The sequence below is a fragment of the Bos grunniens genome, chromosome 16 (assembly GCF_055505025.1).
Source record: "Bos grunniens cultivar Pamir isolate PY7600 chromosome 16, Bosgru_T2T1.0, whole genome shotgun sequence".
Classification (NCBI taxonomy): Eukaryota; Metazoa; Chordata; class Mammalia; order Artiodactyla; family Bovidae; genus Bos; species Bos grunniens.
Window position 1 is genome coordinate 15167434 of NC_141180.1, and position 22657 is coordinate 15190090.

The window sequence follows — 22657 nt, forward strand, 5'->3', positions numbered from 1 at the left end:
ACAATAGTAGGGGAAAGACTTATTAAGAGAATCTGATTCACTTGCAATGCTTGGTTTTTGTTTGTAATCAAGAAATCTCAGTTTAGAAGGAACTTTATAAAGAGACTTAGTCCAGCCCTCTCTCTGGTATTTGAAACCCTCTCTCCCTCCTTTTCTCCCTTCCTCTCTTCCTTCCTTCTTTCCCTCATTTCTTTTCTTTCTTTTCCTTTCTGATGTGCCAAACACTCGACCAGGTATTGAGGGTGCAGATGAATGCAAAGAGCAGTCTCCTGTCCTCTTAGAGTTTACAGTCTTGGAAAAAAAGGCCTATTTAAATAATTACACTAACAACTATGAAATTTTAATTGTTCTAAGTGCTATGGTGAGAAGGTACATGATGTCATGACAGTGTGTAATAGAGAAATTTAAGCAAGTCTGTACACCATCTGCAGGGTAACTCAGCCCCAATCGAGCACTTCATCTTGAAACTTTTGACAAATTATTGGAGCCTGTGTCACTCTAAGATAAATCTAAATGTTAGAAATTTTGACTCAGAGTACTGACTCAAAGTATTCTAAGTACTCTACTTTGGACCATGCTATCCTGACTCTAGTATCTGAAATCTACACAGAACAAATCCAGTCCTCTTGTACATTGCAGCTCTTACAGAAAATGATTTCTTCCGTCTAGGTTTTTTCTTGCCAAGGATGTGAGTCCTCATTTAGTTGGTCTTCTTCAGAAGTACTCCACCTTTTTTTCTTTATTTTTAACATTTTAAAAAGATGTTGTGTTGCTCAGCATGAGCTGGAAGTATACAATGATAAGCTCAGAGGAGTGTATCTTAGAATCTATCATTCTAACCGTCATTGTAACCGTCATTGTCTTTGATATATTCTACACTCCTGTTGTCCAGCCTCACCTGCTCTATGTTTCACTGAATCACACCACTGACTTGCACTGAGCTCACAGTTAAGTGAAACCCTAGGGTTACCTAACTATCTCTGTCTGTCTTGTCTATATATTACCTTTTCCAAGTAATTGAAAATCGTTTCCTCTAGGATGTCCGGAGAAGGCAATGGCACCCCACTCCAGTACTCTTGCCTGGAAAATCCCATGGGTGGAGGAGCCTGGTAGGCTGCAGTCCGTGGGGTTGCGAAGAGTCAGACACGACTGAGCGACTTCACTTTCACTTTTCAGTTTCATGCATTGGAGAAGGAAATGGCAGCCCACTCCAGTGTTCTTGCCTGGAGAATCCCAGGGATGGCGGAGCCGGGTGGGCTGCCGTCTATGGGGTCGAGCAGAGTTGGACACGACTGAAGCGACTTAGCAGCAGTAGCAGCAGCAGCAGCTAGGATTTCTATAACATCAGCCCTTTAACCAGCACCCATCATTCAGGCTGTTTCACTACTTCATTATGTTTATTTGCATTATCAACTAATCCAAGTTTCTTCAGTGTGTCAGTCAAAATTATGCAAAACTCTTAATATTTGCCTTGCTAAAATCTAGATACAGGATGTCTCCAAAGCCAATGGTAGGTATTCTACCAACATAATATGTCTATCTAAAGTAAATGAGGTTAGTCTGTCTTCACTTTTTTTAGTAATCACCACTTCCTTCTCTGTGTTAATAGTCTTATAATAACTGACAAGTCAAAAATTCATGAGATGTACCCCTTTCAGCTGGATGAGGAATGCAGTTTTTCTGTGTGGTTAAGACATTCTATCAAAACAAAGGAAACACCTTTCTTTCCTTAGTTTAAGAGGTCTTTTATATCCTCAGGGTGAGTTCTTGTATTATTGTATTATTGTATCTTGTATTATATTTTTGTACAGTAGTTTCACCTAGAGTAACACCATTATAATTCATCCTGGGGTCCCTGGATCTTCAGGATATATACATTCCTTCTTGGCTTATTCCTCTTCTCTTTCTAGCAGGTCTGTGCTCACTAACACAGTATGATTTGGCCAGTAGATGTAGATGAATATTTTAGTCTGGCAGTTTACAAAATATGATTTAGGGATTTCTAATTAATCCCGGGGCTAGGTCTCATACTGCTACTGCTGCTATGTCACTTCAGTCGTGTCCAACTCTGTGCGACCCCATAGATGGCAGCCCACCAGGCTCCCCCTGTCCCTGGAATTCTCCAGGCAAGAGCACTGGAGTGGGTTGCCATTTCCTTCTCCAATGCATGAAAGTGAAAAGTGAAAGTGAAGTCGCTCAGTCGTGTCTGACCCTCAGCAACCCCATGGACTGCAGCCTTCCAGGCTCCTCCATCCATGGGATTTTCCAGGCAAGAGTACTAGAGTGGGGTGCCATAATTTTATTGGGACAGATATCATTCATTTTTAATTCCAATGAGGGGGTTTTATTCTGTTTTAATAATGCATATCACATTATAGCCCTCAAGCCGCTCACTAATTAAATGAATGCTTTGGACTAAATGATCCCTAAGGTATAATCAAACTCTAGAATTATATGATTCTAAACTTTGAGGTGGAAATAAAATTTACAATAATTCTTAAGCCACAACACACACACACACACACACACACACACACACACACGACCTGTGCATATAAAACTGATGAAATCTGAATAAGGTGGCTAGATTGCATCAGTGTCAATTTCCTGCCTGTGATGTTGCACCATAGTTTTACAAGATATTCCATTAGGGAAAACTGGGTGAGGATATATTGAATCTCTCTGTATTGTTTCTTATAAAAATGTGAATCTATGATTATATCAAAATAAAAAGTTAAAAAAATAAAACCAGAGAGTGTTATAACAGGATATTGGAAGCAAAGAGGCCTTGTTTGTCTATCTACTAGTTTAAATAGATTAGCTAACTTTTCTGAAACTCAGTTTCTTTGTCAGCCTTAAAGTGGGAATATGAATTCCTACCTAATGGGATTATTGAAAGAATTATAGGAGATAGTGTGTGTAAACATCTCCTATGGTTCATACTCCATGACAGAATTAAAAAAATGTTGGTTCCTTTCCCCCCGTACTGCTTCTCTGCTCTGGAAAAGAAAATAGGACAAAACAGCCTTGCTGCAGCTCTCCTAAAAAAAGACGACATATGACCTGAAGCTGAAGACAGTTTAGAAGTATACATTACTGAGATGAGCCCATAGCAGTGGAGTGAGTAATGCCGTTACATAACTTGCACAAATCACCAGGCAGATTGGCTAACATGGCTTGGCACAGTTTACCGATGAAATAAAATAACAAGGCAGCTTCCAAACCCAGCTCGAGTCAGGGAGTCCCGACATAGCAGCCAGAGTCAAAATCCAGAATGACTACATAGGCCTTGGAGCTTTGGCGTTTCAGTTGACTCAGACGTGCAGTAAATCTGTATAAGTGGAAAAAACAAAAGCGATTTCTCTCTGGCTGGCCCCATGAATAATTGTTCCCACGGGGCCTAAAGGAGCTTTCTTTCCCTTGCAAAAATTCATAATCATGTCTCCCAAATATAATTTTCCATGCAGCTGCACAGATGAGAACTAGGAAGAGACTAAGGAAAATAGACATGTCTTAGCCCTGAGGATATGATTGTTGACTGAATGGCCAAGATGTGTCTCCCACCTGTCTCCTAAAATGTTTAGAGTTTCGCAGGCCTCTGTCCTCACCCTTGATCTGATGAATGTTTTTGTCCGTGAGTTGGATAGAAACGTAGAAGGTAAGCCCACCAAGTTTTCAGATGATACTGGGGTAAATGGGAGTCTAAAGACAGAATTACAATTTTTTTAAATGATTATGGCAGGCTCTGGGGCACGAACTCATTATAACAAGTTGTAATTTAATCAGGGTAATGTTAAAGCCTGCACTTCAAAATCAAAAGCAGAAATACAGGTTAGAAAAGGCTTAGATTGACAAGGTGTGATATGAAAAAGTTATAGGGGTTTTATTGGACTATGAAAAAGGTATGAGCCAAAAGTATGGTGTGACTGATGAAAAAAGAGGTTAGGGACCAGAAAGAGGAACATAATCTTTCTACTTTACATAATTTGCACTGGATAGACAGTATTTTTTGTAGTGTATTCAATCATGCTCTAAATTTAAGAAATACATTGATAGATTCAAAATGGTCACTAAGAGAAGGAAGGAAAAAGGAGGGCCAACTTCTAAAAAAATATCCCTAAGTTATATTGTTTAAAAGATGATTGCAGGAAAATGAGAATACTCAGCTATCTTTTAGCTACCATGTGGAAGAAGAGTAAACTTGTCTATTTTGCTCTGAAAGGCAGAAGCAGGATTAATGAGAGTTTGTGGAAACAGGTTTTGGCTCAGCAGAAGGAAAAATTTTCAAATAATTACAACAGTTCAGTGACAAAAAAAAAAAAAAAAGACTATTTCATTACATTATGAGCTTCCTGTCACTGGAAATAGTCAAGCTATGGCTGGATGTGTGTCTGTCATGAATTCTGAAGGCTCCCAGCATTGAACAAGAGCTCAGGCTGGGTGACCTTTGGGATCACTTCTAACTCTCATAGTCTATGATTTAAGTGAGCATGAATGCCAAGGCTGCTTGTGACATGCCAGAGGCACTTTTTCAACTCTTGGCTCTGATTCTGACCAGCTGTGTGACCTTCAGCTAAGAAATTAACCATTTCTTCTTCCAGTTTCCTTGTCCATAAAATGAAGGAGCTGGATTTAACCATGCTTAAGTTCTTCTCAGCACATCTGTGTCTTTGAGCATCCTCTTAACTCATGCTGGAAAAGTTGAGTTTGAGTTGATGCCTGCCATCTTTGTGAGTCATCTTACAGGAAGAAGGCTGAAAGACCAAAAGCCATTGTTGATCCTGGGGGCCATTGAACTAACTCTCAATTTCTTGTTGGCAGGGGAGTGGGTGATTGTGATCCTGGAATTTGTTCCCATGGGATCTGTGGCAGGAAGTTGATTAAATAACTGATAATCTGGTTTCTTTCAAACACCTGTACTTTCTGGCTGAGTTCAGCAATGCCTCTGCAAGCAGCTTAGAAGAAATGAATATCATATGACCCTTGCAATGTAGCTCTGTCCTTTACAAAGCAAACCTTTGTTCTTTATTTCCTTAATGATCTGGCAGTTTCTATTGAACTTTGTTTATAATCATGAGAACCAGTATCCATAAAGCAACTTATTATGTGGCAGGTACTATTCTAAAAGTTTTATATAAATTAATCACTTTATAAGCTAAAAATCTAATGATGAAATCAGTAATTAGACCCTTTTTACCATATGGAAAAAGAGTAGTTAAAATCCGATCTAAGTCTGCCTTAATGGTACAGTCCAAAATGGAGATTCATGTCCTTATTCTTTTAAATTTTATTACTACTGTTCAATGACTATAATTTCCTTTATGGTCCATTTGATTACTAATACTTTTCTTCTCTGCCTATATTCAGGTGCTCCATCCTGCACCATTACTACATTCTAGCTCTTCTGTTTCTTCTTTGACTTCTCTCTGACTCCACATCTTGCCTTCAAATCTCATTTCTTCAGTTATGTTTTCCGAAGACCTTTGTAAAATCAACCATCAGTGGGAGTGTCATAGTTTTTTTTTATATATAGATATACATGGTATTTACTGGATTTCAGATTCTTTCTTCGGTTACTTGGATCAGTTTGAGAAGAAATAAGTAAATTTATGCTTCTTGTAAGGACCTGAAGAACTTAAACCTCATTTGTAGGCTCATGGGTCTGGCAATTCATCTAAGTACCACATTTTCTTCCATCTCTTTGTTTCCTTAGGCTGGAAATGAAAACAGCTGTTAAAAATAAGAGCTCATGAGTCAGTTTTGAATCTCAATGTAGTAATTACAGTTTCCATCTCAGTTGGTATAGTTCCAGTGTACTGAGTCCCATATCACAGCCCCTTGTTGTCAATTTTATACCAAAATCTTAATTTGTGTTTTCCAAACCCTTAAGGTTAAACACTAAATCAATTGCCAAACCAAGAAAAAATAATAACAAAGAAGAAAACGCTTCAATTTAAAAACCTGATTCTTGGGACATGCCCTTTTTCTGAATTAGATTTTAACCAGTCTTTCTGTTGATACTAGAAATGTCAGTTACTCTTCCACATTTTTGAATGTGGACCTTCTGAGCGTCATGGTATCCTCATTGTGAAGAATTTTGCTCATGCTCTTACAGAGGCTATTTCTTGAGTTGTAGTTTCTCTTTTCCAAGTTCCTGAGGCTTATGACCTAGTAAGCCAGTCTTGAAAGAGTCATCTACAATCTATTAATTGATTGTCCCCCTTTGAAGCAGATTGATCCTCTAAATTTAGGTTCTTTCTGCTCAGTCCCCGAATCAACCACTGAGTCACTGACTGAGCACTCCCATTGGCTAAAGCTTTGAAGGTCCCCCCAGCAAATCAGCTGCTTTCAGCTAACCAATCTAACATCACCCTATGAATACAGAGCCTATGCTCTTGGCAAAAGAACTTTGTGTCCTACTGGGGAGAAGCAGAAGATAGGATACTTGGCCCTTTCAGTCACTTCACTTCGCCCACTTTATTTCCCTTTCCTAAGTTTTGATTTCTTTATTGTTAGATTAGATTATTTCTAAAATTCACTTCCTTGCTAATATTCCTATAAATGGTTATCACTGTATTCTCCATGAGCTAGTTTTATGTGTTGAAAATATTCTGGGTTAGTTTGGGCTGCTCCAACAAATATCACGGTCTTGGAAGTCCAAGACCAAGGCAGTGGTAGTTCTGGTGTCTGATGAGAGAGAGAGACAGAGGAAGGAAAGCGAGGGAGTAAGCCTTTTCTTTTTTTAAAATTGGAATATAGCTGCCTTATAGTACTGTGCTAGTTTCTGCTGTACAACAAAGCAAATCAGCATACATATGCATATATCCCCTCCCTCTTGAACCTCCCTGCCCACCTACATCCCACGCCTCTAGGTCACCATAGAGCACTGAGCTAGCTCCCTGAGGTAAACAGTAGGTTCCCACTAGCTATCTGTTTGACATATGGTACTGTATATATGTCAATCCCAATCTCCCAATTCATCCAACCCCTCCTCCCCCTCCCCTCATGTCCACATGTCTGTTTTCTATGTGTATGTCTCTATTTCTGCCCTGCCAATAAGGAGATGGCAACCCACTCCATATGCTTACCTGGGAAATCCCCTGGATAGAGGAGCCTGGAAGGCTACACTCCATGGGGTTGCAAAGAATTGGATACAACTTAGCAACTAAACAACTATCATTTTTCTAGATTCCACAAAAGTATGTTAATATATGATATTTGTTTTTCTCTTTCTGACTTATTCACTCTGTGTAACAGACTCTAGGTCCATCCAGGTCTCTGCAAATGACCCAGTTTTGTTCCTTTTTGTGGCTGAGTAGTATTCCGTTGTGTATTATGTATTTGGCTTCTACGTCCACCCTAAGGGATCGACCCCTTCGTGACCTAATTACTTCCTAAAGCCTCCATCTCTAAATATCACATTTTGGGGATTGAGGTGTTAATATATGAATTTTAGGAGACACAAGCATTCAGTCCATAGCAGAAATTGAGCATATTTGCATGCATGGAGTGATTTGTGGAATTCTGGGAAAGCCATTCAGCACACTTAAAAACCCTGTACCATTAGGTGTCCATTCCTTTGTGGTAGGATATTACCTCTCAGATAGAATACCTTTTAAAAATCCAATGTGTTTGGAAAGGCAAACCCCAAAACTAATATGTGAGGCAGTGTAGTGTGGTGCTTTGAAGTAGGTTCTTGAATCAGACTGCCCAAGTTCATTTCCTTATTGGTATTTGATCTTAGGCAATTAATTGAGCTCTCTGTGTTTTCAGTCTCCTCATCTATAAACTAGAGATGATAATAACACTCACCTCAGAGGGTTTTGTGAGATGTCACTGACATATGTAACATACCTAGCAATAACAGTTTCTTACTGTATGTTTTAACAATTATTATCCTTCATTTGCAAAAATCAGCCTTTTATACTGATGTCATTTTGACAAAAAGTTGGTATCAGTTGATTTTTTTGGGGGGGAACTGGGAGGGGTCCCTTGGTTACATGAGGCACTTTAAAGAGTAGTCTGCTTTACTGAGGTGTTACAGTTGGTGGCATAAAGCCACTAGACCTGGATGTCTGAGGGAAACATTTACAAGAAGGATACATGGGGATAGATAAATGGTCATAACCAGCATGTCTAGTAACTGATAGAGTTAATCAGCTGGTATAATGAGGAAGTCATGTGATATACACCTGAAAGTTCGTTTTCATTCATGCAAATGACCTTTGAGGTTTTTTGTTGTTGTTTTATTATTTTTTTAATATTGTTTTATTTATTTGACTGCGATGGGTCTTAGTTGTAGCACATGGGGTCTTTCGTTATGGCATTTGAACTCTTAGTTGCAGCACATGGCATCTAGTTCCCTGACCAGGGATGGTACCCCAGCCCCCTGCAATGGAGCATGGAGTCTTAGCCACTAGATCACCAGGCATGTCCCTACCTGCAAAAGAACTTTGAATTCAGTACTTAACTTTTTTGTGTCTCATAATTCTATTCCTTGTAATACTCAGGTAATGGTCTCTGAACCATGGAAGAATATTAAATTAAGAATGTTTTCTTTGCTAAATGCCCTTGCCTCTTTCTTTCAGATTACATGAAGCAGACGACATTTGAAGCCCAAGCCTTTTTGGAAGCTGTTCAATTCTTTCGACAGGAGAAAGGACACTATGGCTCGTGGGAGATGGTCACTGGGGATGAAGTCCAGGTAACGTGGGGCTCAGAATCTTGGATCCTGTTCTCTAAGTGGTAGGAGGTCAGGATCATAATAAACTATCAAACAAACAAACAAAAGTAATTGCAGGCGTGGAAGATGTGGTTCTGTAGGGCGTTTCTCTCATTGTCTAGAAGCATTTGATCAGCAAGCTGCTGGGCACTCTAAAGACCTGCAGACTGGGCACTCCGGGCCTCCAGACCTGCAGCAGGGCAGTCCAGACAACTGCAACTGCAGTGGAAGAGACACTTCCAGTTTCTTTCCGGAAAAAGCATATTCTCTCAAGTGACCTGTGCTTCGTGACTAGCAGCAAATGTGAGCAGTGTGGCATAGTGCAAAGTTTGTGGTGGGACTTTAAGTCAGCAGATTTGGGTCAAAGCCTGCCAAGTTATTTAACTTCTCTGTTTTAGGTTACTCCTCTGAAAAAATAGGAATGATAATGTTTGCCTGACAGGTTGTGAGAATTAAATAAGATGTTGTTGGAAAAGTAGTTGGCAAATAGCTGTCTTCATCTATGGAATGATTTATAAATGAAGTAATTAAAGGATACCAAATTTGAAAGCATTAGATAGTTTTCTAGATGTTTCATTTACCTTTTCTAGTGCTCTATCTCCTGTGGTCCAGATCCATAGTTTCCCATGACCTTGATTAAATGTCAATCAAGGGCTAAGTGTCTGGGTTGGTTTGGTACCAGGTACATTGTTATAGATCTCCAAGGAAACTATGTTTCATGATGTGACCCCATCCGCCATGAGGACACCAATCACAGGCTGATTCAACCAGAAAGAAGAGGCTGGGTGTGGACATTATTTAATTAGAAGCGCAGAGGGTCCAAGAATGCTCTTCTTTAACTTCCCCTCATAGCCCAGAATGCCTCTTTTGGGGGCCAGTGAAATTTGAGGGAACAGTATTTAGAAGATGCCAGATGGTATCTTGCTTTTATATGGTCATTAAATATCTAAAGCTAGAAACATTTTCTCATGATAATGGGCTGTTCTTTATTGTTTTAACATATGACGCGGAATCTCCTCCTCTTCTGTCTCCTTCTCTTTCTTCCCTCCTCCTCCTCCCCCTTCTTTTTCTTCGGTAGAGTCTAAACTCATTTATTTTCCATCCTGAGACTTAAGAACTTTAGTCAATTGTTGATTTCTCATATTTGGAGGAAGCACGTACCTTTGTAGGTTCAAGTTAAACAGTTATTTAGCTCCTTGAGTTAAGTTAAGGTACTTGTTTGTTTGTTTGTTTTTCTTTCATTTGAAATCTTATATCAGCTCACATTCCTTCACTATCCCATGGAAAGCAGGTACCTAATAGTTCTTTTCTGAGAGCTGAGTATTGAGTTTGGGTGTTTTTTTGTGTGTTGGGGGCGAGGATTGACTTTCTGCTCTTCGCTTTGGGCTGATATGTGTGAATTGCTTTAAGGTGTGATAGAGTGAAATGACTCATGCCTTGCCATTCTGGTGAGGCGAGACATACCTAGAAGCATCCAGAGAACAAGGCAGTGTATGTGGGACCATGTGTGATCTGTACATATATGGACATCATAAAGCATTAGCAGCAGTCATAGGAAGGTGCTAATTTTGCAGAATAAAAAAGATATCTTATTTGAGTCAATTCTAATGAGGTGGATGAACCTAGAGCCTAATATACAGAGTAAAGTCAGAAAGAGAAAAATAATGATCATATATTAACATATATATATGGAATCTAGAAATATGGTACCGGTAATCTATTTGCAGGTCAGCAAAGGAGACACTGACATAAAGAACAGACTTTTCAACACAGTGGGGAAAGAATAGGGCAGATGATTTGAGAGAGTAGCCTTGAAACATATACACTAACGTATATAAAATAGAGAGACAGTGGGAATTTGCCATATGACTCAGGGAACTCAAACTGGGGCTCTGTGACAACCTAGAGGGGTGGGAAGGGGTAGGAGGTGGGAGGGAAGCTTAAGAGGGAGGGGACATATGTATACTTATGGCTGATTCATGTTGATGTATGGCAGAAACCAACACGGTATTGTAAAGTAATTATCTTCCAATTAAAAATAAAATAAAAAATTTTAAAAATACCTTAAAGGGGAAAAAGAAACAGAAGAAATCAGTAAACGCTTTTGCTCCTCTAGGAATTTGAGTTTCTTTTGTAAAGTCACAACCTCATAAAATGTGAGCACTGGAAGGGCAGTTCAGGATTATTCGTCCAGTACCCTCCAGGCGGGAGAAAGAACATTCAGAGAAGTTGGCCCAAGTCACAAAACCAGTCTGTGACCGACTTGCATTTTGAGCCATGTCAGGTGAACCTTGAAGAAGCTGCTGAAAGGAAATAACTTTCAAGACTTTTCCTGTGTGAGGCCTGGTGAGGGTAAACTTCATCTTAACTGTTACACATGGAACTGAAGCAACGTCCATCCTAAGACTCACAGAAAAAACAGGTCAAGGTCCCAAAGAAGCTACCAAGTAGTTAAAAAGGGCATAGCATGACTGAGTTTGAGAATGTGACATCTTTTGTTTAAAGCACTGCATTTATTTGCATTGTTTTCCTGTCTGCTAAGAACTTAACCATAACATTATCCTAACCCCTTCTACCCTCGGAGACTGTATTCAGAAGATTTTCAGCAATGCTACATTATTATCTTCATAGTAATGACTCATACAGCAAGTATGGCATGCCCTCGTGCTGGTGGTTATTTTAGGCAAGTGTCCAGGCAAAGCAAATATCTTAGAATAATTTGCCTGACAGACTATTAAGGTGAAAATATTTGTACCCCAGTAAAAGCATCAGTATATTTTCTACTTGTCAATTAAAAATGTATCAAATGAAGTCATGAGGGAAAGCATTTTGGAAAATGTAAATACAAGTTACGTGATTTATTTTTTATTTGCTTTTAAATTAACCAGATGGGCTAAGAGAACAGCTCAAAATTCCCACACATCAGGGTGGTTTCCAGACCAGAAAGCTATCCACATTTTTCCCTTGTCCATATGTTCAAGTCGTCTTTTTCTGGTGACCTTGAATGTGACCCGCTTTAAATGCACTATTTCACACTTGGTTGCTCAGTAACACGAAAGGCATGCGGCCAACAGCCTGGTCAGACCATGGAGTCAGCCTCAGTAAAGAGGGCAGTATTTCTGGGCCTCACACCTTCCCCACAGCTGCAGCATGTGGAATGTAAATGTAGTGTGGCCTTCACGGAATGAAGCTGAAGCTCCAACACTTTGGCCACCTGATGCGAAGAACTGACTCCTTAGAAAAGACCCTGATGCTGGGAAGGATTGAGGACATGAAGAGAAGAGGGCAACAGAGGATGAGATGGTTGGATGACATCATTGACTCAATGGACATGAGTTTGAGCAAGCTCCAGGAGATAGTGAAGAACAGGGAAGCCTGGTGTGCTGCAGTCCATGGGGTCATAAAAAGTCAGACACGACTGAGCAACTGTAGAAGAACAGCTCAGGGAGTGAGCCTGGAATTGTTGGTTTCCATCAACCTAATGGTGCGTTTGGTTTCTTATATGTGTGATGGAATTTTTAAATCTCCCAGTTAAATCCCAGCAGTTAAATGTACACACGCGCCCCTTTTATTTAAAGCACAGGAAATATTTTTAGGTTCCTTATGGTAAAACTCAGTGGTTTCTATTCTGAAGGAAGAAGGTTGGGAAACCCCTTCATTAATATGATTTGTTTTTATTAAATTAACTGCTTTCTCCCTGGTAGCCCCAGGGCTCTGGACCCTGCTCATGGAGGGCTGACCAAGGCAGGAAATCCCAGAGCAGGTCCTGGGCTGGTGAGGAGCAGTTCACAGTCAGAGAGGGCTGGGGCTGACAGATACAGAAATAAGATGAACTGTTGGGAGGAGACAGAGTTGGCTGTTGCCTGCCCAAGGGCTATTCCCTAATCTCACACTCCCCGCCCCTCCTTCTCCATCAACCCACTCTCATCCCCCTTCTTTTTTTCCCAGACATATTTCCTTTCCAATCCCTTAAGTTATAAAATAGAACCAAATTTCTTGGAACATTGTATGGGAAAGACTAAAAGCAAACTGCAAGCCCACCCAAATGGAGCATTTTTTTTTCTTTGGACTGTGTAACATTTTCATCTTCAAATCTTCTTCACACTCATGCTCAGATTCAAGCCAATCTCTGCAAAAGGATGGATTTGGATAATTAAATTCTGGCTTTAGTCTCCTCAGGCTCTTAGCTCACGCTCCCAATGCCAATGCTTTCCTCACTCTTGGGCAGGTGTGTCCAACAAGAATTTACTCCATTGGGCAAGATAAGGTTCATGAATTATTAATTATGTACTTGAACCCAGTTTGGGCACTTGCTGATTTCTATGCGATTTACACATGTCAGGTTTCTCTTTAACTCCTCAAAAATCCTCAAAAATGGCATCACTGACTCGATGGACATGAGTTTGAGCAAACTCCAGGGATTGGTGATGGACAGGGAAGCCTGGCATGCTGTAGCCCATGGGGTCGCAAAGAGTCAGACACAACTGAGTGACTCAACTGAACTGACATCTTGACTGCTCCCCAGATAATGGTTAAGAAAGGTCCAAACATCCCCAGCAGTGAATTAGTAGGACTAGTGGAAATCCTACCCCTGTTATAATCATAGTCACACCTGAAGTTCCACATCACAGATGATGGAACTCCCCCGGTTGCACTGACTCCCAGCCTTCTCTCCTAGGAACTCACAGACCTAGGCGGACTGAGCAACTCACCCACCTCCACCCTGGGAGTGTTCCTGTTCAGTTCATCTAGACTGTTACAGCCCGTGTAAACAGAGCCATTTTGAAAGTCAAAATCTAGTGACCTCATGAGCATTTCCACTAGCATGAGGCTGACCAGTGACCTTAAAGTCTTTCCCAAATCTTAATTTGAGTGTTTATGAGCAGGTCAATTATTTTGGACAAATATTTTTTTCAATTCACAGAGCAGATGTCAAATGATTCTCTACTATGATTCTGCTTGCCTCCTTTCCCGAAGTTATTCTTGTTCTAAATCTTGGGCTGCAGCCTGATACTGAAGGCTGAGCTGTGAGCCCCAAAACTCACCACAGATCTAAGTCTAAACAACAAAACTGCTCCAGTTCCCTTGGGGGAATATAAAGAAGAAAGGCCAGTGTTACGTGGGGCCTTATGTGCAGACAGGTAAATCACTGCTCACGTTCAAAAGAAACACTTCCATTGAGCCAAGCAAATTTGTAGGAAAGACTTGGGAACAATTGAAAAAAATACTCTGAAAACTGTATACACCCCCTCTCCCGTATTCTCATCCCACCAATGTCCAGTTGTTCCAAAGTATTTGTTACTCCCTTCTTTTCCTAAACTTTAAAGAAGATGGAGATGGGATTCAGGGTGTAGTAGGGACAAAGAGCATGAAGACACTTAGATCCCAGAAAAGTTCAAGAGGAAACAATGGTCTCAGGGGATACAGACAAGGATTCAAGCTGCCAAAACCAAGCCTTACTCCCTTCACAATTTTGCTAAGGATACCCTTATCCATAATTGATGTTTCCTCTCTTATCCTAAATGCATTAGATTGTTCCATTTCAAATAGTAGAAGTTCAAGTTGAGGAATTTGTCCTTTCCAGCGGGAAAATGTCAGCAGGCGTGACTGTTCCCTGCAGATATTTAGAACATTTACCCTCTATGACTCTTCCTAGAGATTTCTGAGGTCTCAGACTCAGAGTTAAACTATTAACCTAACAGATTTCATGGAGTGCAGGACAATCTTAGGTAGCCAGGACAGTCAGTCAGTTCAGTCACTCAGTCGTGTCCGACTCTTTGAGACCCCATGGACGGTAGCACGCCAGGCTTCTCTGTCCATTACCAACTCCTGGAGTTTGCTCAAACTCATGTCCATTGAGTCAGTGATGCCATGCAACCATCTCATCCTCTGTCATCCCCTTCTCCTCCTGCCTTCAATCTTTCCCAGCATCAAAGTCTTTTCCAATGAGTTCGTTTTTATGTATCAGGTGGCCAAAATATTGGAGCTTCAGCATGAGTCCTTCCAATGAATATTCAGGACAGGGGTGGCCAGTTATGACACCTTCAGTTGGCCTGATGTGCAGATTTAGGTGTTACCAGCTAACCCAGCTCTGAGGCTTTCTTCTTCCTCTTTGTTTTGTTTTTTCACTTAAGCATTTTTTTTTTAATTTGAGTATAGCTGCTTTACAACATTGTGTTATTTTCTGCTGTACAGCAAAGTGAATCAGCTATGTCTATACATATATCTCCTCTTTTTTAGATTTCCTTCCCTTATAGGTTTATAGGTTACCACAGAGTATTGAGTAGAGTTCCCCGTGCTCTACAGTAGGTTCTCATTAGTTATCTATTTTATACGTAGTGGTATATATATGTCAGTCCCAATCTCCCAATTCATCCCACCCCTCACTTCTGCCTTGGCAAGTAGAAATAGAGACACAGATATAGTGGCTGTCTTCCTCTCGACAGATCCTGAGTAACCTGGTGATGGAGGAGCTCATGCCAACCCTTCAGACAGACATCCTGCCTAAAATGAAGGGGAAGAAGAACGACAGGAAGAGGGCCTGGTTTGGGGTGAGTGATGATTCTGCTTGGCCAGCTCTGCTGCTCAAAATGAACATTCCCTTCCCTTCTCTTTTTAAGGTCTTGTTTTTCTTTTTTTTTAATACGTAATTCCTTCCCTGGGTGGAGAACTGCCCAGTCTGCTCAGTCTCATATACATCAGGACTAATCCAAACAAACTCAGACTTTGAAAGAAAAATTAGAATGTGCACACGGTTTTGTTTATGTTGCGATCATCTGTGATTAACCCGCCCTCCTGTGCTTGACTCCATCAGGCTCTGACACATGACAGAGCTCCAATCTGTGTGCTGTTCTCTGTTCCAGCTCCTTGAAGAGGCCTACCACCTGGTTCAGCATCGAGTTTCAGAAGGATTAAGCGCCTTGAAGGAGGAGTGCAGGGCTCTGACAAAGGGCCTGGAAGGAACCATCCGTTCAGACATGGATCAGATTGTGAACTCAAAGAACTTCTTAATTGGAAAGATCAAAGGTCAGTGGAGATAATGCCTGCTCCTATGAGCTAGATAAGCTGTGCATTTAAAGCTCTTCCACAGGGTGAGATGTCCCAAGTGGCGCTAGTGGTAAAGAACCCTTCTGCCAGTGCAGGAGACGTAAGAGATGTGGGTTTGATCCCTGGGTCGGGAAGATCCCCTGGAGGAGGGCACAGCAACCCACTCTAGCATCCTGGCCTTGAGAAGCCCATGGACAGGGGAGCTCGGCGGGCTACAGTCCATAGGGTTGCAGAGTCGGACACGACTGAAGTGACTTAGCATGTACATGGTGAGAATTCATAGTTTCAGAGGAGAATTAAACTGAGGGACTTTGGGAGAAAGTGGTAATACTTGTAATAGGAGCATGCTAGTGGTGCTGTTAAGGGTCTGGACCTCCCCATGGAAACTTCAGTGACACAGGCTGGAGGGCATAGTGCCTTTTGCCTGTAGTGGTGCCTGTATGTCCTGATCCTGTACCTCTTACACCAAATTGTAATGGCTCTGCCCTGCCCTCCACCTGCTGTAAGCTCTTAAAGAGTAGGGCCATGCCACCCCGGTTTACTCAGGTATTCCTTGTGCTTAGTATCGTGTCTGGTGTATGCAGACTCACAGTGAATATCCAAATCAGTGAATAATGGATTTTCCTTTAATAAGAAAAAAAGCTTTTGGGTTAGAGTCAATAAATCTAGATCTTCTAGATCTTCCTCCACTTATCATAGGGTTACGAGCCAATAAACTCATCATAATTGAAATGCAGGCATTTAATACGCTTGACCTACCCAATATCATAGCTTAGCCTAGTTACCTTAAACACGCCCAGAACACGTATATCAGCATATAGTTGGGAAAAATCACCTAACGCAAGATCTGTTTTATTATAAAGTGTTGAATAGCTCATGTAATTTATTGAATAGTGTATTGAAGGGGAAAAACAAAAAGGTTTGTCTGGGTACAGAATGGCTGTCAGTGGGTTGGTTGTTTATGCCTGTGATCCTGTCCCTGATGGGAGCCGTGGCTGTTAACCCTGCCCAGCATCCCAAAAAGAGCATCATACTGCATCTCACCTGCTCCGGAAGAGATCAGATTTCAAAATCTGAAGTAGTTTCCCCGGTGGCCCAGACAGTAAAGAATCTGCCTGCAATGCAAGAGACCCAGGTTTGATCCCTGGGTGAGGAAGATTCCATAGAGGAGGGAATGGCAACCCTCTCCAGTATTCTTGCCTGGGAAATCTCATAGATAGAGGAGCCTGGTGGGCTACAGTTTGTGGGGTCACAAAGAGTCAGATACAACTGAGCAACTAACACTTCTGCTGAATGGGTAATGCTTTCTTCACCTCGTTGTAAACTTGAAAGCTTGAAAGTTGAACCGTCCTAAATCAGGGACCCTCTGTGGCCCCAGCTCTAATGTCAGCTGGGTATGTGGGTTCAGGGAGATCACTCAATTTCTCTGTGCCTTGGTGCCCTCCTCTTGAAATCACAAGGGCCCATGCAATCAGGGTCTGCATGCTGAGGCTCTTGGATCAAATCCAGCCTGCCACTATTTTTATAAGTTACATTTTACTGGAAGATGGCTGTTCCTACTCCTTTCTGTATTGTCTGGCTGCTTTGGCACTGCAGGAGCATAGCTGAGTTGTTAGAACTGAGATCATATGGGCGGCAAAGCTGAAAATGTTCCTGACCTGGCCCTTGACAGAGAAAAGCTTGCCTCTTTCCTCCCAGGAGGCTTTAGATGGCCTCTAAGAAATTCTACAGAATAAAATTCTACACTTCTGCCTCCTACATACCCCAAAGCACACCACACTGAACATCATTTCAGAGGGAAGCATGCTGGCTTATCTGTGATTGTTTATCAGCAATTTTCTTAGGTAGTCAGTTTTCAAATTATTCACTCAGTCATTCATTCAAAAGACATTCACAAAGCGAGTGCTTTCTGAGCAAGGTGATGCAGCTTTAGCAGCAAACAGGGGAGATCTAGTTCCTGTGTTCAAGAGACGTGGAACCTAATGGGATTTTCCGCTTGGAGGATTATCCTCTACACTTCAGGCTCTGTTCATACTGCAGCCTAGCTCACGCTGGGCTCTTCTAACAAGTCCTCCTGAGAGTAGGTTGCAGGAGGCATTACTAGAGCCAAGGCGTGTGCGTCTGAATCTATTGTTTATCTGTTCATGCGATGCCTTCTCCAGCCAGATATAAATTAACTTCAGACTGCTTTCTGGTTCCTATTACCCAGGTCTCTTATTCCTTTATTAGTACGACTGATCTGGAGTTGACTGTATGTTGAAATGCTTTATACAACTTAAAATGGCCAACACTAAACTGCCACAGCCAAATACATTCCTGTTGACTGGAGCTGAGCTGAGCTGAGCCTAATGGTGGCCATTCTCTTGGCCTGAATTAAATGAGTCTCTCTCTCTTGCCTAAATCCCTTCACATAAGATGGAAAAATATTCTGCCCTGGACTGGTTTTGGTTTCCTAAAGGAAGCCTTGAAAGGAAGTCATGATCAGATCTTTTAAAAATGGAATATCAGAAACATATTTTCATCAGGCCTCTTTTCTTCCCCTTTAAAACAAGAAAGTGCACATCGAGCTGCATTGATAAAGGGCTTTGGATTTCAAAAAAACTTCGGGAGTATTAAAGTAGCTTTCTCTCCATTTCCTCCCATGTGATTCTTGGCTTAAATTCTGCTGCATGAATACTGAATCATTTAATAAGCATTTATCCTGCCCCTGCTGAATACAAGGCCTATGAGGCGCCTAGGAAGAAGAGAAGTAGAAGAGAGTAAAAGTCACATCACAGACACCAAAACAGAAGGAAAAAATATGAAAAATGCCACAAAAGAGGCAAGAACAGAGGGCACAATGATTCCCAGGCAGGAACCACTTCAGCTTCAAAAAAAGTCATGTGGGCCCCTGACAATGAGAGGAATGTTTTAATGTCAGTTGATTGGAAAGGATGATATTACTCACAGATACAGTAAGAGCTGACAGTTTCTGAGTACTTCCAGAGGATCACACACAGTTCTGAGCATTTTGAACACAGCGAACTCATTTAATCCACACCATAACCTTCAGAGTACTTACTATTATGAGCCCCATTTTACAGATAAGAAAACTGAAGTAGAGATGAAGTAATTTGCCTGAGATTCCGAAGGTAGAATGTGAAACAGTCAGACCAACCCCAACCCGCAGCTCCAGGGTTTTCTCTCTTCATCACTCTGCTCAACTGAATTAATGTATGGCTCATGAATTAATGTGTCACAACACATGATTCATCTCTGCATCCCTGAAAAATAGCAGAGCATACTTGTGTGGGATGTAAAATTTATTTGGTCATTAGGGAAACACCAGTAGACTGTAGTTCAGGAAGCTGGGTGGTGGTTCAGGGCATTAGGCTGTTCCGAGTGGGTGAAATTTGAACTTGGCCTTGAAGGGGTGAGTAGGATGTTTATAAACAGAAGTGGAGGAAGGAAGGCAGAGGTGGAAGGAACGCTGGATAAAGGCACAGAGAGGGGGGCTGGAGCCCATGGTTGTACATAGGCAGGGGGAGGTCTGGCAGAGAGGAGCATGGCCACCCACGACTCCTCTCTGTGCCTGTCTCTGCCCCTACCCAGCAGGGCATACCAGCCAACTACTAAATCTTTACTATATATTAGCCATGACCATGATTGCTCTGAAATTTCAATTAGACACTTTTCACATAGTTCTTCTCCCAGAGTTAATTTATAAATAATTCATTTATCCTCCTAGCAAACAATTTTGCATTTTGGTATCAAGTAAGTTAGTTATTTTTAGGAGTCATAGATTGTTTCATTGAATTATACAATAGAAAGGGTTTTTTTCCCCCTAGTAATTCTATGATCTGTTTAATATTTTCTATCTCAAATATTTATAAGTACATAATATCAATAGTATTGGTCATGTCAGATTTTCAGAGTAAGAGGCAGTCTGATCCTTTGTAACCCTGTGAAAGATTTCTGCAAATTGAAGTGAGAACGTGGCCATTTTCTCACTATAAGCAAGTTATTTGCTAATAGAAAATAAGAAGTCCATTTGAATTGTGAATCTGGATCTGAAAGTTAGGGTGTGACCTTGGTGGAATCATCTGACATCTCCCGGCCCCCTTCCCCATCTGTAGGATGAGGACCTGGACATCAAGATGTATCTGTACTTCCCTTCTCAGTTCTGTGGTCCTATAACAAGGCTCGGTGGCTTACCGAGCTCCACAAAACTAGCCTTTCATCCACAGAGCAAGCTCAAGCCTTTTCCAGTTCAGATATCCTTTACTGCCACGGTACTTCCCAACCTGGCTAATCATGAAAATTGCTTCAACACTTAAACAAACAAACAAAAAAACAGATTTCCATGGCTTATCCAGACGTACTGGATCAGGATCTTTACTATGGTCCTCTTCTAAATCAAAGAGCAGTGTTTCCTCTGGGAAGTAAGAGTATGGTTACATTGTTTAAATCCTTTCCTAAATTTATTTGAATTGGCAGGTAATTACTTTACAATACTGTGATGGCTTTTGCCATACATCAGCATGAATCAGCCATAGGCATACATGTGTCCCCTCCCTCCTGAACCTTTTAGTCCCTTTTTATGATTTTCTGTACTCTTTATATTTTTGTCACTAAGTTTGTCATCCTTGATTATCAGGAAAAAATAGCATGTTTTTAAAAATTGGGTGTGGGGATGGGAGGCGGTGTGGCAAACCGATTGGAATTTGTTTCCATTTGGCCTAAAAATAAACCATACTTGAATTTTTTAAAAGGCCCTTGAGGAGAGGGGAGGAAAATTGAATTAGATCAACTGATTAACTCTTAGAAAAAAGAATTAAAAACCTAATAAATGTGTTTTTAGAAGACAAACTATGAATTTATAATGGTGATGATTGATAGGAAATAGATGAGTCATTAGCATTTTCATTTTTTTGTATTAAGCATTGTCTATTCATAAGGACCAAGCAAAAAAATGTATTTCATCCCAGGGCAGAGGTAATCTTGGGGAGGGGTTTCTCTTTGTTCGAGTTCTCAAGGAGCGATTCTCTTTGATGGCTTTCCATCCTGGTGAGTACCGGCACAGGACGCACTGGGCTCGTCTGTGTTGCCTGCTTGAGTTTGTGTTGGCTGTTACATGTCTCCATGGGGCACTGTCCAGCCTGGCCTGGCTCCAGTGCCTCTGAATCCAGTTTTGCCATCACTCACAGTTTCCTGGCTATTTCCTACCTCAGCGATGGTGGCTCAGCCAGCAGAGAGAAGCTGTGCAGAGAGTGTGCAGCCATTCCTGGGGTCCATTCTGGAGGAGCTGATGGGACCTGTAAGCTCGGGATTCAGTGAACTGCGCTCACTCTTTGAAAAAGAAGTGGATGAACTTAGCCAGAGCTTTCAGACCACCAAAGACAGTGCCCAGCTAAAGGAGGTAGGGTATGAAGCGAAGGAGTGGAGTGTGAATGGTCTTTTTTTGAGTCTTTGTCTGCATTCATTCATTCTTTTTTTTCTCCTTCTCTCTCTCCTGTCTTTTCTTCTTCCCTGCCTTCCATTCATATGCCTTTCCATTTATTCATCTAGTCTTTCTGTCCTTCATTCATCCACATTATTCTTTCATCCATTCATCCATCTTCTACTTGATTTCCTTTATTAATGGTTTCATGTTATGAAAATAATAACATGCTTGTATAACTTAAAAGTGAAGTCGCTCAGTCATGTCTGACTCTTTGCGACCCCATGGACTGTAATCTACCACACTCCTCCAACAATGGGATTTTCCAGGCAAGGGTACTGGAGTGGGTTGCCATTTCCTTCTCCAGAGGATCTTCCCGACCCAGGGATTGAACCCAGGTCTCCCGCATTGTAGGCAGACGCTTTACCATCTGAGCCACCAGGGAAGGTACTTGTATAACTTAAACAGTATACAAAGATATTTACATAAAGGCAAAATTAATCACCATCGCTCATACCCACCTAATTCTAGCCCACCCCCAACTCCTAAAGTATCTCCACTTCTAACTCCTTGGATTAACCCATGTAAATAGGTCAGTATGTGTTTTCACATGCTTTGTCCTTGCCTGTACAAATATATATGCATATATCCTCATTTATATATGTTTTGTGTTTTGATTGATTTGCTTCCAAAAGCATGACAAAAACCAATGTTTCTCAAACTATGTTCCTGGGACTAGTATCATCCTCATTATATGACTGCTAAAAATGCAAATTCTCAGGCCGCACCCATGAGCTACCAGATCAGAAACCCTGGAGTAGGGCACAGCAGCAGTCTGGTTCAACAAGACCTCCGGAGGACTCGCTGTATCCTAAAGTGAAAGACATAACTGGGCAGCTTTATTTTACACTTGCAGCATCATGATGAACATCCCTACAAGTCAAGCCAGTGGATAAAACCAAAAAAAAAAAGCCTTTATTTTTTTATGCATACATACACGAAATTGTATATAAACAAGATCATTTGTTAGTATTTTGAGGTTTCTCATGGTAGCCCTTCTAAAACTTAACTTTCTCTCCTTCCCCCACATCCCCTCCTCCAACTCAAGCAACTAGTGTGAACAACTTAGCATACACTATTCTGTGCTTTTCTCCATGTTCATATAGCATATAAAACACATGTTTTGTGGGATATATTTTTTTAGGTTGTTTGCTCTTAGAAAAATGGGATTATATTATGTATATATTGCTTTGCTTTTCTGTTTTCTTATTCAAAAATACCTCATGAAACTGTTTTTAAGTTAGTGTTCTAGTTCTAGTTCATTTTTTGTAACAGTTGCATAATACTTCATGTACCAATATACCATGATTCATTCAACCATCCAAATGTTGCTAGCACCAGGAACAAAGCTGCAATAAATAACCTTGTAACATATATTCATTTACTTTGAAGCTTTTATTTATATGGGA

General features: G+C 41.0%; 1 protein-coding gene across 1 annotated transcript in view; it reads left to right on the plus strand.

Annotated features, from left to right (window-relative positions):
• The window catches only part of NIBAN1 (niban apoptosis regulator 1), a 183889-nt gene that overhangs the window by 143158 nt on the left and 18074 nt on the right, over nt 1-22657 (plus strand). Inside the window, exons 6-9 of the mRNA XM_086343407.1 lie at nt 8589-8704; nt 15169-15273; nt 15586-15748; nt 20980-21167. Coding sequence (XP_086199533.1) covers nt 8589-8704; nt 15169-15273; nt 15586-15748; nt 20980-21167 — 572 coding nt within the window. The remainder of the gene's footprint in view (nt 1-8588; nt 8705-15168; nt 15274-15585; nt 15749-20979; nt 21168-22657) is intronic.